The sequence below is a fragment of the Leuciscus leuciscus genome (genome assembly GCF_965113295.1).
Source record: "Leuciscus leuciscus genome assembly, chromosome: 4".
In the NCBI taxonomy this organism is placed as follows: Eukaryota; Metazoa; Chordata; class Actinopteri; order Cypriniformes; family Leuciscidae; genus Leuciscus; species Leuciscus leuciscus.
In genome coordinates, this window is record NC_138728.1 from 9,387,638 (window position 1) to 9,403,791 (window position 16,154).

The following is a 16,154-nucleotide window of genomic DNA, read 5'->3' on the forward strand; positions in this document are numbered from 1 at the left end:
AACAGCAGATGGAGAGTATGCTCGGCAATCTACTGCTTTTCCTGCAGTTCCTGGATGTCAATGTTGAATTTACTGTGGAATTTGAACCACTGAATTTGTGGAAGCGAATTTGCAAAGCGAAATAAAATGGACCGAAAATTGCCTGTTGAATATTATAGGTTGTATTTTTAAACAGTTTGAATATTTTGGAAGTGAAATATGAAAGGTGAATATGGATTACTGAATTTTTAAAAATGAAAATGTGTTTGAAATGTTTTTAATTGAAATATTCACAGCTTAAATATTCAACCATGTTGAATTTCAGCCCATAAAATACAATGCATTAAAATGCAAGCATGGTTAATGCAATGCCTATTTTTTTTCAAGTAGTGCAATTCAACAGGCTTTTTTGTTTCAAAAATATTTGGCATTATTTTACTTCCATACTCTTATTAATGTGAAAGCAGTAAAATAATCAAATTACTCAATCTCATGTCAATCCAAACTCATCTGACTTTCTTTCATGGAACATAAAAGGGGAATTTCACAGAATATGAAATAATGAAAGTAAAATAAAAAACATTTTCTGCTCCACAGAACAAAGTCACAGAGGTTTTGAAAAGACAAAAAGGTTCATTTTTGGTTGAACTTTCCCTTTAAGGCAGTTGAATTATCAGTGATAGTGCAGGGTTTGAAGCAGTTTACCTGAGCAGATTACTCCTGCATCTTTAGTATGATCACAGTCATTAATCCCCCAATTTATTGTTCCACAGTTCTTCAGTGTAGATTCTGATCCCGAACAGAATTTGAAATTTGGCCAGAGTGGTCCTGATCCTTGTCCAAAATGAGCATCACCAAGAGCATCTACAGGTTCTCCACAGTCCAGCTCTCTACACACCACTGCAGCATCAGCCAAATCCCAGAAATAACCACACACTGTTCCCCACTGACCTCTATGAAGAACCTCCACTCTACCAGCACAGCGACTGCTACCATTAACCAACCTCACTTTCAAATTGCCTATAAAATAAATAAAGAGGGAATAAAGACAAAAGGACAAAAATGGGACAAAATGGACAAAAGGAAAGAATGAGGAAAAAAAGTATCACACAAAGAGAAATAAACTATGAAAAAAATTAACTTAGTGTAGATTTTTGAGAACATTAAATTTGATTTCAGTTTATATATAAAAAAAAAATGCTCAAACCTTCACACTCCAAGTCAACAACATTTTCATATGAACAGTTGTTTTCATGTGATAGTGATGCTGAACAGAGGTGAATCTGAGACTCATTTCCTCTGCACTGAATCTCTTGTGTCCACATCTGAGCGTCTCCTTTTCCAAAAGCATCTTCTCCCAGCACCTGTACAGGAGCCCCACAGTCCAGCTCTCTACACACAACCTCTGCATCCTGCTGGTCAAAGGCAGCGTCACACACTGAAACCCACGACTGATCATCAAGTATCTCTAACCTCCCAGAGCAGCGAGAACCTCCAACCAGCCGGACTTCTGAAAGAACAACACAGAAAAGTACAAAATGTAAAGTAAGAGAACTTCAATAATGAGTTAGTCATAATCAATTTATCAATCATATAATGAGAAATCATATTTTCCTTTATCTTCTGAAATAAAAGATATTTAATATGAAACATATAATACGTCAACAAAGCTTTTTCCCAGTCCAAAAAGGCCTTGAAAGGAAGATACAAAATGGCTCATATAGAAAACAATGTATAGATATTGTTACTGTAAAAATCTGAATACATTACATATTTTTAAGGTCCCTGATTATTACAGTCTGAACTTAAAGGGGTCATGAACTGGATTATTTTATTATTTTATAATGTTTCCTGGGGTGCCCTTATAATGTTAGTATGATTTTTACATAAAAAAATGGTCATAATTTAGAAATAAAATGCATTTTTCCTAGCCTGATTTTAGCCTCTGATTTGAACGCTCTGTTTGAAGGGGCGTGTCTGCTGTGAGACTTCAGTGTAAACGCCCACTGCTGTGATTGGCTGACATGTTTGCATATGAAATAGCTAGCATTACATCTGTCTTTTCAGCGCTCCAGTGAAGTTCACTTAATTTATTAGAATTTAGTGTCAATATTACTTTAGCTCTATGCTTAATCTGACTCCAATTTCAAATGATAATCAAATTTAGATCGTGTTTCTTATTAGAAAAGAATCGTAAATATTGATTATGAATTAATTTAGATCTTTGATTATTCTGGGTATCCCTTATTTCCAATTATTCATTCATTAAGGACCCGGTATCGCTTTGTCACGTCGAGAATGTGCGCTCACAATCACAAACGTAACCAGTTCTGAAATAGTCAGAGGATGCAGTGCAAACTATTTTACCCTTAAGCGGTCGCCCCTATGCTTCCCAAAAGGTGTAATTTTTTGTAATAGTCGCAAGATGCAACGTGCTAAGTCAGTGATATTCAGAAATCGGAAGGTCACCTTAATATTCAGAATACTTCAGAATAAATCAAGATGTAACATTTATTTGTCAGGTAAAAATGTTTCATGCCAATTACACAAGGAAATTGTTAAAAGCCAATTCAGAAATAATAAATACATGACATCAATTACTCAAAGATGACTCATTAGTAAACAATGCATTTGTAAGATGACTCAAGAGTAAGCAATGCATTTGTAAGCTGCTCTTCCCAAATAAGGGGAGTGGCGATACTAGCGTCCACCGTGTTTTCCTCATGACGTGTGACATACACATATACAGTAAATACACATATAAATAATAGGCTATAAAATTAATTAATAAGCTAATATAAAAATTACAGTAGTCAATGTTTGTTTGGGATTTTAACCCGTGTCATCTAATGATCGAAACGTAAGTTCTACCACTCGGCCATGAATTTACTCACTGAGAAATGCCCAAACGTTCGTTTGTCCAGCAGTGTGTGTTCGCTCAGGTTTGCGCACAGAAAGTATTCTTGTCACTTGATAAACTTAAGGTTGAGCCACTGTAGTCACTTGGACTACTTTAACGATGTCTTTACTAAGGCAGATATCGATTACCTAGCAGCCTATGAAGGAGTGAGCCAGGTCTCAGATTTCATCAAAAATATCTTAATTTGTGTTCCGAAGATGAACGAAAGTCTTACAGGGTTGGAACAACATGAGGGTGAGTAATTACTGACAGAATTTTCATTTTTGGGTGAACTAACCCTTTAAGTGAAGTATGAAATATGTTAAAGAAAATGGGTGGTAGCCTACTGGTAAGTATAATGGACGCATTAACAAAATTTAGTAATGATATAGAAAAGGCATTTGTCCTAAAAGAGAATATGATAACAGTATAGGGGAGCGCGGGGCACAACCTAACGCGGGGCTAGTTGTAACACGCTTGTTTTAAATACTTCCGCACATGCTTGGATGACGAAACTTTGTGTATTTACTAGTTGCCATATCAACACTATATAGAAAAAAAAAATCCGCCAAAATTATTAATTTTTTTGGAAGATATCCATAGACATTTATTAAACCATAGCAAAAGTAAATTTCTTATTTAAGTTAATTTTTCATCTCTATTTTTTGTGTTTATTTAAAATAAGACAAATCTGATATTATTTTAATCTCCAAGATGTTATTTAACAGTTGAGATAGTTATTTAATGCTTCGCTAACTAGCAGAAGACACTAGCAGGGTTTAAATCCCAGTTGTGCAGGCGGGGGCATGTTGTAACACTGCGTTACAATGTGCCCCTATTAGAAATATGCTATTATATTCTATACTTTTATTAATTTTATTGGGAAAACGTGAGAAAAAGGTGAATAAAGACTGAGAGTCAATGTTCAGAAATGACTAATTATTTATTTGTTTTGAACTATGTTGTATAGCTGTGTTTTCATGTGTTCGTAGTCAAAACTCAAAAATTTGTTTATATTTAATTATTAAAAATTGCCATTATTTTATATGAAAAAGTTTTTTAATTGTATTTTATTTAGAAAATATTTTAGTTTGTTTTGTATATATTTTTTATTAGATCAGATAACATTTTAAGCTGTCATATGTTATGTTACAATGTGCCCCACACATGTTACAATGTACCCCACCTATGGGGCATGTTGTCACATTTCACTTCCATTCTTTCGGGGTATGTCAAGAAAAAAGTATATACTGTATTAATAAAACAAAACCACATAATTGTACTAGACATGTGGGAAATTAATGTGGGAAAAAATAAATACTCTGAACCATAAGTAGATTTACACAAACTGAGAAAGTCAAAAAGCGTTAGGTTGTGCCCCGCTCTCCCCTACTTCGACATTGAAAAAGCTTATGATACAGTGTGGAAAGAAGGATTATTAATCAAGTTACAAAAAATGCGGATACAAGGAAGGATGTTTAAATGGATACAGCAGTTTTTTACTAAGAGATAATTTAAAGTTAAGGTGGGAAATGAAGTGTCAGAATCATACAAAATAGAGTGTTGTTTAGGCTAATTAGTCCAATACTTTTTAACATTATGATTAATGATATTTTTAATGTCACCTACTGTTTTTATTCGTACATGGATGATTGTCACGTCTCTATTCATATTCTTTCTTTCTTTATATAAATATATATATGTGTCCAGATAAACTCGCACTGTGTGATTGACAGCTTGGGCGATTGGAATAAACATGGTTACTTACATGTTTGTGGCATTGCTGGCAGATCCATATCGTAAAAGTCTGTTTGCAAAATCGAAATTGGTTTACCAAATAATCCACAATGCATCGAATACAAACAAATAACGCACTGCTGAGACATTCACATTGCTAAAAAAAAAACAAACAAAAAAACACTTTCCTAGCATTAGGATCGCTTGGAAGGTAACAGTATTGATCAGGTGTCGATCTTTTCTCGTTCTCATGTAATGATTCCCAAATGCGCCAGTGGGCGGGGCCAAAGACCCGGTGATGTAGGCTGCAAAGGCGGTCTTTCGCTGCAATGTGACGTCATAAGTCTCCACTTTTTAGATCCTGTCGTTTTCTGGCCTTGGATTTTAATAAAAGCTGTTTTCGGAATAACGAGGAAGTTTTGAGTTTTGAAACTTACAGGATATTTGTATAGTATAACAACCTCTTAACTGTCAAAAGATCTCAGTTCATGACCCCTTTATCAATTTGTGTGGTCACAAAGAAGGTGGAAAATGGTCACGAAAATGAAATTATGACTGATTTTGGTGCAACTGTTTTGTAAATTAAGACATCATTTTTTATCTTTAGCTTACCTGAACAAATGACTTGAGCATTCTTATCATGACACACATCAAGATCAGTTGGTGGTATGAATCCACATTTCTTAAGTGTAGATTCTGATCCAGTACACATCACATCTTTCATCCAAATCTGTTTTGATCCCAGTCCAAATTGAGCATCACGCAGAGCATCTACAGGTTCTCCACAGTCCAGCTCTCTACACACCACTGCAGCATCAGCCAAATCCCAACCATCACCACACACTGTTCCCCACTGACCTCTATGAAGAACCTCCACTCTACCAGCACAGCGACTGTGACCACCAACCAACCTCACATTTATTATGTCTGTGATTGTAAGAGAGTGAAAAAGTGAAAAAGCTAGTGTAAATTAAACATTTTATAATAAAATGAAATGTTCTTTATTGTACTTTGAACTCTTACCAGTACACAGCAAACCAATGTTGTGCTCATGTGAACAGTTGTTTTCATGTGATGGTGATGTTGGGCAGAAGTGAATCTGAGACTCATTTCCTCTGCACTGAATCTCTTGTGTCCACATCTGAGCGTCTCCTTTGCCAAAAGCATCTTCTCCCAGCACCTGTACAGGAGCCCCACAGTCCAGCTCTCTACACACAACCTCTGCATCCTGCTGGTCAAAGGCAGCGTCACACACTGAAACCCACGACTGATCATCAAGTATCTCTAACCTCCCAGAGCAGCGAGAACCTCCAACCAGCCGGACTTCTAAACACAGATCAACAAATGCATGGCTTATTTATGGGGCTTCAAGATAATGATTTGTACACAGAAGCCATTTTATTTTTGGTCTTATAATGAATAAATAAATAACAAATATAAAATGTACATTTATTTATTATTAAAGTCAACATTTTAAAATCAACTTCTTTAAAAGGAAGCACAAAAAAAATCTTACAAAGATATTAATGTGAATATGTAAAATACTTCACCTGAGCAGATGACTCCAGCATCTCTACTATGATTACAGTTGCTTTGACCCCATCCTGCTGACCGACAGTTCTTCAGTGTTGACTCTGATCCAGTGCACATGACAAAACTCAACCAGTTTGGTCCTGATCCAGGTCCAAAATGAGCATCACCCAGAGCATCTACAGGTTCTCCACAGTCCAGCTCTCTACACACCACTCCAGCACCAGCCAAATCCCAGTGATCATCACACACTGTTCCCCACTGACCTCTATGAAGAACCTCCACTCTACCAGCACAGCGACTGTGACCATCAACCAGCCTCACATTCACACGTTCTATATTTTAAACGGAGCGAGAGATGAAAAAATAGTAAAGAAACATTGAGTAAAGAAAGAAACAATGAGAGATGAGAGATGAAGGGATAATAGTTTAATTTAAAGCATTACAAAGTGGGACAACTGGCAAAATGGGACACTTACGTCTCTATATTTAAAATGAATATTCAGAGTTCAAGTTGAGCTCAATCAACCTCATAGGTGTGTTGATTAACAAAAAAAAAAAAAAAAAAAAAAAAATCATGCTGACTCCCTCCTTTTTATAAAATAATTGAGGATTTAAAGACAGAAATGTGAAGCTTATAATTTTATAAAAGCACTTAAATCAATTATGCAAAAATGCATGTATTATTTCAGCTGTAAATGGTTTACAGGAAAAAACAAAGTGTCAGTTCTGGGGTACGGACGTGAGCGCTCTGAAAGCGCCACTAAAAGACTGCTTTAAAACTTTCACAGAGACCTCAAACAGAACAGCTGCCTTTCTTTAAATTGAATTTTGTTTTGTATTAATTATATCTTAATTTTAATCAATGTTTCATGAACCAATTGCCTGGATTTAATAAATAAGAAGTAAATATAGCAGAATCACGACATGGAGGCGCCGGCGAGTGAACTGGAGTTCGTCTCATAAATGAACCGAAACTCAGCGTATAATGCACATTCACATTCACAGCGTATTTAGACACATTTAGACGCATTCATAATCATTACTTTTACCGGTTCTTTGTGGCAAGCTTTATGCGTGCGGTCGTGCTTGAGTGCGGCTATATTACGTAAACGCTCATTATCCTGTAGGCTATAAGTAATTAAATTAATATAAAGGGGCGATTTGTCCACGAATGACTTCAATGAACAACTACTAACTAGAAAAAAAAAAAACTTTTAGTCGGAAGCAGCCCTTATTCCACATATTTTCGATTTCGAACCAGGCAACAGGACATCTGGTGAGCGAGCGACCCTGCGGAATGAACGAGCGGAGCGGAATATTCAGAAATGGCTCTCCACTCACGAGCTCTGATCGGAACAAACCCGAACCTCACTGTCTGCTGAACTTGCGCAGAAACAACAAAATATAACCAGCTTTTTAAAATGGTTTTTAAAACTAAACACTATTTTAGCACAAATTATGAGCTTATTGCCGTTTTTTTATTTTTTTTATTATTGACAAAATTCGAATAGGCTATAGTAAAATTTTTTTTTTTTTTGGGTGGGCCTGTTGAAAAGTGCCTGAGCTACAGGACATCATCTTTCAAAACATAACCTGCACGAAAGAGAGAAAAAAAATGAATGCGTCATTGTACCCAGCACTTCTGAAAATGCACTTCCGAATGCGTCTCTGTCCCCAGCACATTTCAAACCAAACTGACGCCCATGGCGATACTGTAGCAGACGGTTGCATAGTTATAATTTTCTCTCTAATATTACCAATCTTGTAAGTAAAGAAGTTCATAAAGACATTACTGCTGTGCTATTTGGAAACACTGGGGTTGAAGCTTTATTGCCTCATTAACATACTATTCATACAGTAAAGACTATGCCGTTTGATTTGATTATTATTTAATTACATTTCTTACTTGAATGCTGCTGTTAAACCTTTACTGTATACCTGAAAAAATTAAAGCAGGTTTTTAATTTGTATCTTTCTTATGTTGTATTTGTCCATTGTTTTTTCTATGCTGATGTCGTCATTGCCTTGTACAATAAGGAAAACAATTCAAAATTGTTCATTTAAAATCAGTACTCAGTCAACAGAAGTAATGTTGTTTTATGAAATATTATTAATAATGTTCTTTACAAATAAAAATCTTGGTTACAGTGAGACCAAATCTAAGTGGGAAAAAAAACCTAGAACATAGTCTGACCCCTTCATTTCTAAAAACAACTTAATCTCTTTCATTTCATGTCTACTTACCAGCTGTGATGAGTATTATAATTGAAGACAGTAAAATGAGTGTCAGGCATCTCTCCATCTCTCTCTGCTTGATTAATTCAACATCCAGTACAAGCTTCTCCGCACTGATGATACAGAAGTACAGGCGTCCTCTCTCAGCCCCCTTAATGAGAGAGAAAGAGGTTCAAAACCCTCCAATCACACTCGCTGTTACCTTATTAGACAGAACAGAGGAAATCATCAAACAACTTCAGTGACAAATCAGAGGAGGCATTTATGATCTTCTCCATATATATATATATATATAACTGTCAGTGCTGATGAACTCCTCCTCCCCACCCATCAAGACTGAGGGGATGCAGAAACTCTCACACACACACACACACACACACACACACACACACACACACACACACACACACACACACACACACACACACACACACACACACACACACACACACACACACACACACACACACACACACACACACACACACACACACACACACACACACACTCTTGAGTCTTGACTTACAGGAGACCGGAAACTCTCCAGTTTATTTACAGCATCAAAGCCCAACACCTGCAGAGAAGAGATAAAAGCTCTGATAACTAACTGTGGTATTAGTGTATAGGCTACATATGTTAGCTTGATATTAACACGTAATAAACTCAACTCTTTAAATTAAATACCATTGCAAAATAGGAATTTAAAAAAAAGTAAAAAGGAGGCAGAAAAGACATTCTCCTTAAAATGTATTGTGTGAAACATCTCATCACTTTCTCAAGATAATTCTCATATTGCACAAAAGTGGTTTGTTTCAAATGGCCCACAAAAACCATAATTGTCAAAGTGAAGGTGAGCTTGTTGTTCATCTTATTTCCAGCAGAGTGAGCCTGTGTGCTTTATTTCTGCTAAGCGCCCTTGTATAGAGTGGTGCAGGGATGATGTAGACTGGGTAAACCCATAGACATAATAGACAGTAGACGCCGCATCGACCGCTACTGGCTACTGGCGCTGACGAGTCGTGGGGCCGCCATCTTGGACCGGTCACCCGCTCCACTCAGTGTAATCTGTTTGGCAGGTGCAATGAGCTGTCAGCGCATTTAATAATCATACCTCACTGAATACCGAACTGATTTTCACCGGCCGGTGCAGTGAACATAGCCTAGCTAGCTGGCTATGATTTCAGTACAGTAATATCAAAGATCCTTGCTCCTTCTCAACTCTCTGGTAATATTCTATTCACAAAATACAACCAATAGTACGGTAATGTTAAGTCTTACTTGTGAAAAGTAATCCCCAGAGCCCTGTTTGCGATGGTCCGCCGATTTGAGCAGGAATATGCTGCACAGTGCTCGGCATCTTGTTTCTTCTGTATGTAGAAGTATACATAGCAGACTCCCCAGACCAATGTTCAATCTTAAAAGATTGAGCTTGGTCTGGTGATAGCCAGCACGCCCACCGACAGGGGGGGACAAACGGGTCTGTTGTCCCAGGCCCAGTGTAGTCATTAAATTATGGAATTATTAAGATAAACATTTTAAAATAGGCCTATTTGTGGAAAAAATATGTAACATCTAAGATTATCTCGTCCCGGGCCCAGGCAAGACTGTCAGCTGGCCTGATAGCCAGACTAGGGATGATGTATTTTTGTAGGCCAAACAGGTAGACACAGAAACATATTAGCATTTTAGCACTTTCGGTTCCATCAGCCTGAAGTCAATGAGTTTTTTGAATAGGTTTTTGGTTAAATGCTTGAAATAAGGCCTGTGGTTAACACAAGCTCAAGATATTTTCATGTTTCATTCAACAATATAAAATACATCAGTAATACGCTCTTGTGATCTTTTAAAAGCTTTTACTTGTCTTTTAAAATGCTGTTGCTAACGAGTGGCTAAATGGGACTACAGAGGTTGTCAGGGACATTAAAGACTTAAAGGATGCACTATGTCAGGAGCCAATTCTTCAGAGTCCTGATTTTGGGAAACTGTTCACAGTACAGACTGATGCCTCACAACGTGGCATTGGTGCTGTAGCCTACTCCTTCAAGCCAGTTGTATACATCAGTAGGAAACTCCTGCCCAGAGAGGTAGCCTAAACTATTCCACTGTTGAAAAGGAGTGCCTTGCTGTTAAGTGGGCCCTGGACTCTTTAAGGTATTATTTGCTTGGATGAAAATTCCGGTTGGAAACTGATCACTGAGCATTGGCCTGGTTAGGCCGCATGAAAGACACAAATGCTCGCAGTGGTTTCTGGCCATGCAACCGTTTGATTTTGAGGTGCTGCACAAGTCAGGGTCACAAAATTACTCTGCAGACTTTCTCTCGAGGACACCACAGGCGGTGTCTGGAGAGGGAGGGGGAAATGTCACAGTGAGGCTCTGTGACTAGAGACTCTTATTTTGTAAAAGGACTCTTATTATGACCGTGGTCTCAGAAGATACATGCATACATATAGTTTTCATACTAACATAACACATTATCTGTTTTGCACAAATTTTAACACCAGTTAACACAGATATGTGTGTGTGACTGATTGTGTATTTAGTGTTGTTCCTGTCCTCACCATGCCCTTTTTCTTTAGTTTAACATTTACTGAGTCATTAATTTCACTATGTTCATTTATGTATTGTGTTAAGAAATCAAACAAGACCGGTAACCATGTTAAATGTTTGTTGTTTTCAATTAACCACTTGCATAATATAAATTGTCATACTTACGTACTGGAACATTTTCCCATACCAGCAGACAAAACCCGGTCACAGTAACTGCCACCATTTTTGAAGATCTCTTTCCCGCCAATAGAAGGCACAGTGTGGGGGAGATTTGTGTTCTGTTTGATCCTTCGTTAAACATTGTTAAACATTAATAATTAATTGAGTTTGTTTTGTTTCCAATGTTTATATAATTTTGTATTATTCTAACAGTTTATCTCGTTGTTACTGTTAAATCTATTTTTTTTTGTCTTTCTTAAATTTCTTTATTACCTTTAATCACTAAATGGTTTAATCCAAGTAAGACGGGCTTAGCCTTTTTAAGAGGGCCTCTCAGTGTTGTTAGTGTGAGTTGGTTTGTAGGTGTTGCTCTGTTTTGGGTCAATTTATTGGCATAGCCAAAAGTTTGTTTGTGAATAACTTTGAACAGTTTATTTTATTTTTGTTTAGTCTTTTTTGGATTTTCACTGTAAATACCACTTGCACTCTATTGGAAAACCTTAATTTTTTTCACTTATTGGAATAAACACCGAACTTTTGACTTTGTCACTTCATTTTTACGCCTCCATCTGCCGGTACATTCAGAGCAGTGGTGCTGCTACTGTTTGAAACACCTTTGGGGCCTCTTTGTGGCAGTTGGCACACCCGTCTCTGTTACAAGGTCTGTAGCTATTGACTCTGCAGAAAGTTAGTGACTACTGCACACTGTGTCTCAGCATGCGCTGACCCCGCTCTGATTTTACTTGGCCTACCACTTCGTGGCTGAGTTGCTGTTATTCCCAATTGCTTCTACTTTGTTATAATACCACTAACAGTTGACTGTGGAATATTTTGTAGTGATGAAATTTCACAAATGGACTTATTGCACAGGTGGAAAGCTACCACGGTACCATGCTTGAATTCACTGAGCTCCTGAGAGCGACCCATTCTTTCACAAATGTTTGTAGAAGCAGTCTGGATGCCTAGGTGCTTGATTTTATACAACTGTGGCCATGGAAGTGATTGGAACACCTGAATTCAATGATTTGGAGGGGTGCCCCAATACTTTTGGCAATATAGTGTAACCCCACTGCTGATGAACAGGACTCCACCTTACAGACACACTTTACTGAGGAGACACACACATGATAAACTCACCCAGCCGTCATGAGAGTGAATGTGGGAAACACTTCAGTGTACATACAGCGCCAAAGTCTGACACCTGCAGAGAAGAGATACAAGCACTGAAAACTAACTGCTGACCACAAACACTAAGACAGAGAGACATATCAAGTACTGCTACAGAATAACAGTTTACAATATTTCATAGAACTTTTTTGAATTTAGCATTTTGTGTACAAAAAAAGTTTGCAACATTCCCCAATTTCACAATATAATAATAATGACATAATATCCATGCACATAGTCAGTCTGATTTTAATTGCTAATTAGAAAACATTAAAATTAATAAATAAATAAAAAAAACATAAAAAATTGGATTCAAATATAAAACAAGTACATAAAACAAATGAACAAGTACAAATGTACATGCTGTATATGTCTGACTGTAAAAAAAACCTCTGCGGGACATAAAGTGAACAACATGCTCTTCTGCTCAGTTCAAAGAGTCATTACATTCTTTTGAGGGAAAGATCCTTGATCACAGCTGCTGTTTGTAAACTTATTTCCCAAAGTACATTCCAAAGTTCTTTAGCTAAATATATATTTCCACCATCAGTGGGTCTACATTCAAAAGAAATATGATATGTTTTATAGGTTGAAGATGCTGTGAAATATTAAAGACTGGAGCAGTGGAAGTTAAAGCATCCAAAATGTTACATAAAAGATTGGTGGACAGCAGTGGAAACTTGTATCTAAGACACTTAAACTCTGCAGAAAACTTAAATGCTTTAAAAGGATTTGAGGCAGTGGGTGTGGTTTCAGTTATAAAGTCCCTCCCTGTTTTCCTGGCTCCTCCTCCACATCATCATAGTCTGTTAGTAGAAAACAAGAGCAAATTAATTTATCAATATATGCTTTAAAAAGCATTATAAATGAACACATCAAAATTGGCAGTCAAGTTAAATGAACTATCATGATCTCAGAAATTTATATTTGAAAGTGATTATAAAAAACTAAACGTAAACATTCAGTGTAAGGTAAAAAGGTGTCAGTAACGTACCAAACATGTCACTCATATATTCCCTGATATTCTTCACATCATCATACTCCTCCTGAACACCCTCTGATATAAATGTTTCTATTATTAATTACATGAGTATAAATGCCACTATAATTTGACAATAAGACAATCAAATAAACAAACAAAGGAAAAAATTGTAATTTGAGAGAGTGATTTGAATCCCACACCTGCTTTATCATTGGAGAATTGTCGTACAATGATGACATCATCATAGTTTTCTGGCAAATCAAAAGAGACAAATAAACAAAATAATGAAAAATTAAATGCATCCATTAAATGTGCACAATTTGGGATTTTGAAACAGTGCAAATGTATAATTATGCATATAAATCTATATTGTTAAAACCTGTAGAAATGATAATAAGAAATAAACCTGTATCACGAGATCTCAGTCCAACAGTGATTATATCATCATAATTCTCAGGTGTGATTTGCTGCTCTTCTAAATGAGTTAACAGCAAGGAGGAAATAAACAAAAACTGCTTTAACTATTCAGATGCCCAATAGTTCATTTAATTTAGTGAAATGAGTTAAACTCACTGACCTTTATTTGACCCTTCAGTGGTGGTGATGTCATTATAGTAGTCAGGTGCGGCCCCTCCTGCAAAATTTGCTTTAAAAAGAGTAGATGAAAGAAACAAAAGATTCAACAAATCCTTATCTGAATTATTACATGATGCTGAATGGTTTATATAATTTAAACTTAGTAACCTGCTAAGTGAATGTTTTTAATTAATTTACTGTAACATTCATTCATTTCTGTATGTAGAAGATAAGATTTGAGTTATATTGATTTATATTTGAGTCCTCTAACCTGAAAGAAGCTCATCAGCATCTTCATACCCAGAATTCTGTTCTTCTGAAAGGACACTTCCTATTATGGAGAAGTAGATTCATCGGACACACACGTTCACAATCGTAAATCAGCCAAAATCCCCACTTCCTTTGAATCTCAACACTAACACTGTATAATTTCAGATAACATACAAAAGTCCCTCAAATGGATATATGTGATTAACTCTACTCTCCGCTATGAATAAAGTGATTATGATCTCCTAAAATCAGACTCTATGACATTTACTCACCCCTCTGAGTGAAGAAAATCTGTCTATTAGTGGGTCTGTGATGAATCTCCTCATAAACGGCCTCAGTCGTCGTCCTGTGTCTCCTCTTAGAGAGAGCTGTGAGTGTAGACAGACAAACCTGCTGTCAGTTCACAACACATGACTGATCACACACTGAATAAGACACAATATGACAGTCTCTGGATCTCTCCTACCTCTCCTCATCACTCTGTTCTGCTGAATCAGTTTAAGCAGTGGCACTAAGAGCAGTAAGAGCAAAACTCCCAGTACAACCACAAGCACAGAGAGAGACACTGGAGGAGTTTGTGGAGGAGTGACTGATGTTGAGCGCACTGTCTGAGAAACTGGAGGAGAAACTGATGTTGTTGTGGCAGGAGTAGTGGACTCTGACAGATCTGGCAAAACAGACACAAACACATTAAAAATCCTGCAAATAGACAAAGATTATTAGTATTAAAATGACTACTATTGCTCAGTGTTTTGCTCTGACTTGCACAGGTGAGTCCAGCGTGCTCTTTGTGGGAGCAGTCAGTGTGGTTCTTCAGGGAGAGAGGACAGTCCCACAGGTGAATCTCATTCCCTCTGCACTCGACTCTGTTCAGCCACACAACACCTTCACCAGCACCAAAGACTGAATTCCCATCAGCCCTCAGTGCTGCTCCACAACCCAGCTGCCTGCAGACCACCTGAGCATCGCTGATGTCCCACAGATCAGCACATACTGAACCCCACACAGCGTTATGATACACCTCCAGCCTCCCAGAGCACCGGCCCAAACCTCCACTCAGTCTGAGAGGAAGGCGTTCTAAATTGCACATAGAAGACAACACATTAATATCCAGAAGATACTATTCTGGTCACATGACTGTTATGATGTTCTTTGCCATCAAATGAACAAATGCCATCATACCTGAACACTGTCTCTGGTAGGGAGATGTAGACCATGTCAAATAGCTTCGAGGGGATTCAAGACTTTTATGTTCTGGATTCACAAGTTAGAGCATTATAAACATTATTCATTTTTGTTAATGTTTATTAATAAACATGCTAATGTTAACTAATGAAACATTTTTGTAAAGTGTTACCAAAAAAAGGATGTGTCTTGTAATGGGAGATTTTAGATTTTCATTGATTTTCATTACTTACTTTGATTTTCATTAACATACACTAGACTAGATTGACTACTATGTGTGTTGCTGACTATGTGATATAATGATTGATGTGGAACTTCTGTGAGGCAGGAGAAAGAGGGGGAGAGCTTTGAAGGCTGAAGCCCTGACCCCTAAGGTCAAAGGGTGTCCAGTTTAGGACTTGCAGACTGTAAGTTAAGCTAAACTAAAGTTCAGTGTATAATAGGATCACTGGTGGAGTGTCTTATCCGTCTATGGAGTGTTTAGAGAACCTTGAAGATAACAGTATAAAGACTGGCCTGCCCCTCCCTCCTGGTCGCACTTGTTCCACAGACTGTACTTGTGACTTCTGTGTGGCAACTGGGCCATCTTGCAAGAATAAATTACTTTTTAATGATCATTTGATTCCAGACTGTCTCTTACGCCAAAGATGATTGTTTAGTGAATTAAACTGCCACAACAGTTGGTGTCAGAAGTGGGATTCCATGGCGGTTTCTTCTGGCCCTGAGTAAAGCGGATTGACGACTGATCATCCTGAAGCACCAGGCTTTAGTCTTACCTCGCAGAATTGAGAGAGAAGAGCCAACTGCTATCAGGGCCAGGAGGAACTCCACTGGAATCAGAAAGAATCCAGGTGGCAACAGAAAATCTTGGGTAAGAGATAGC

The 16,154-nt window shown here is 37.3% G+C and overlaps 1 protein-coding gene across 1 annotated transcript in view; it reads right to left on the minus strand.

Annotated features, from left to right (window-relative positions):
• LOC309496473 (antigen WC1.1) overlaps window positions 1-16,154 on the minus strand; it is a 43,551-nt gene that overhangs the window by 3,830 nt on the left and 23,567 nt on the right. Inside the window, exons 12-23 of the mRNA XM_082166462.1 lie at window positions 14,849-15,163; window positions 14,553-14,753; window positions 14,359-14,454; window positions 13,818-13,886; window positions 13,647-13,715; window positions 13,441-13,491; window positions 12,229-12,292; window positions 6,166-6,446; window positions 5,639-5,941; window positions 5,228-5,542; window positions 1,187-1,489; window positions 685-999 (exon numbers count right to left, since the gene is read on the minus strand). Of these exons, the coding sequence (XP_082022588.1) occupies window positions 685-999; window positions 1,187-1,489; window positions 5,228-5,542; window positions 5,639-5,941; window positions 6,166-6,446; window positions 12,229-12,292; window positions 13,441-13,491; window positions 13,647-13,715; window positions 13,818-13,886; window positions 14,359-14,454; window positions 14,553-14,753; window positions 14,849-15,163 (2,382 nt within the window). The remainder of the gene's footprint in view (window positions 1-684; window positions 1,000-1,186; window positions 1,490-5,227; window positions 5,543-5,638; window positions 5,942-6,165; window positions 6,447-12,228; window positions 12,293-13,440; window positions 13,492-13,646; window positions 13,716-13,817; window positions 13,887-14,358; window positions 14,455-14,552; window positions 14,754-14,848; window positions 15,164-16,154) is intronic.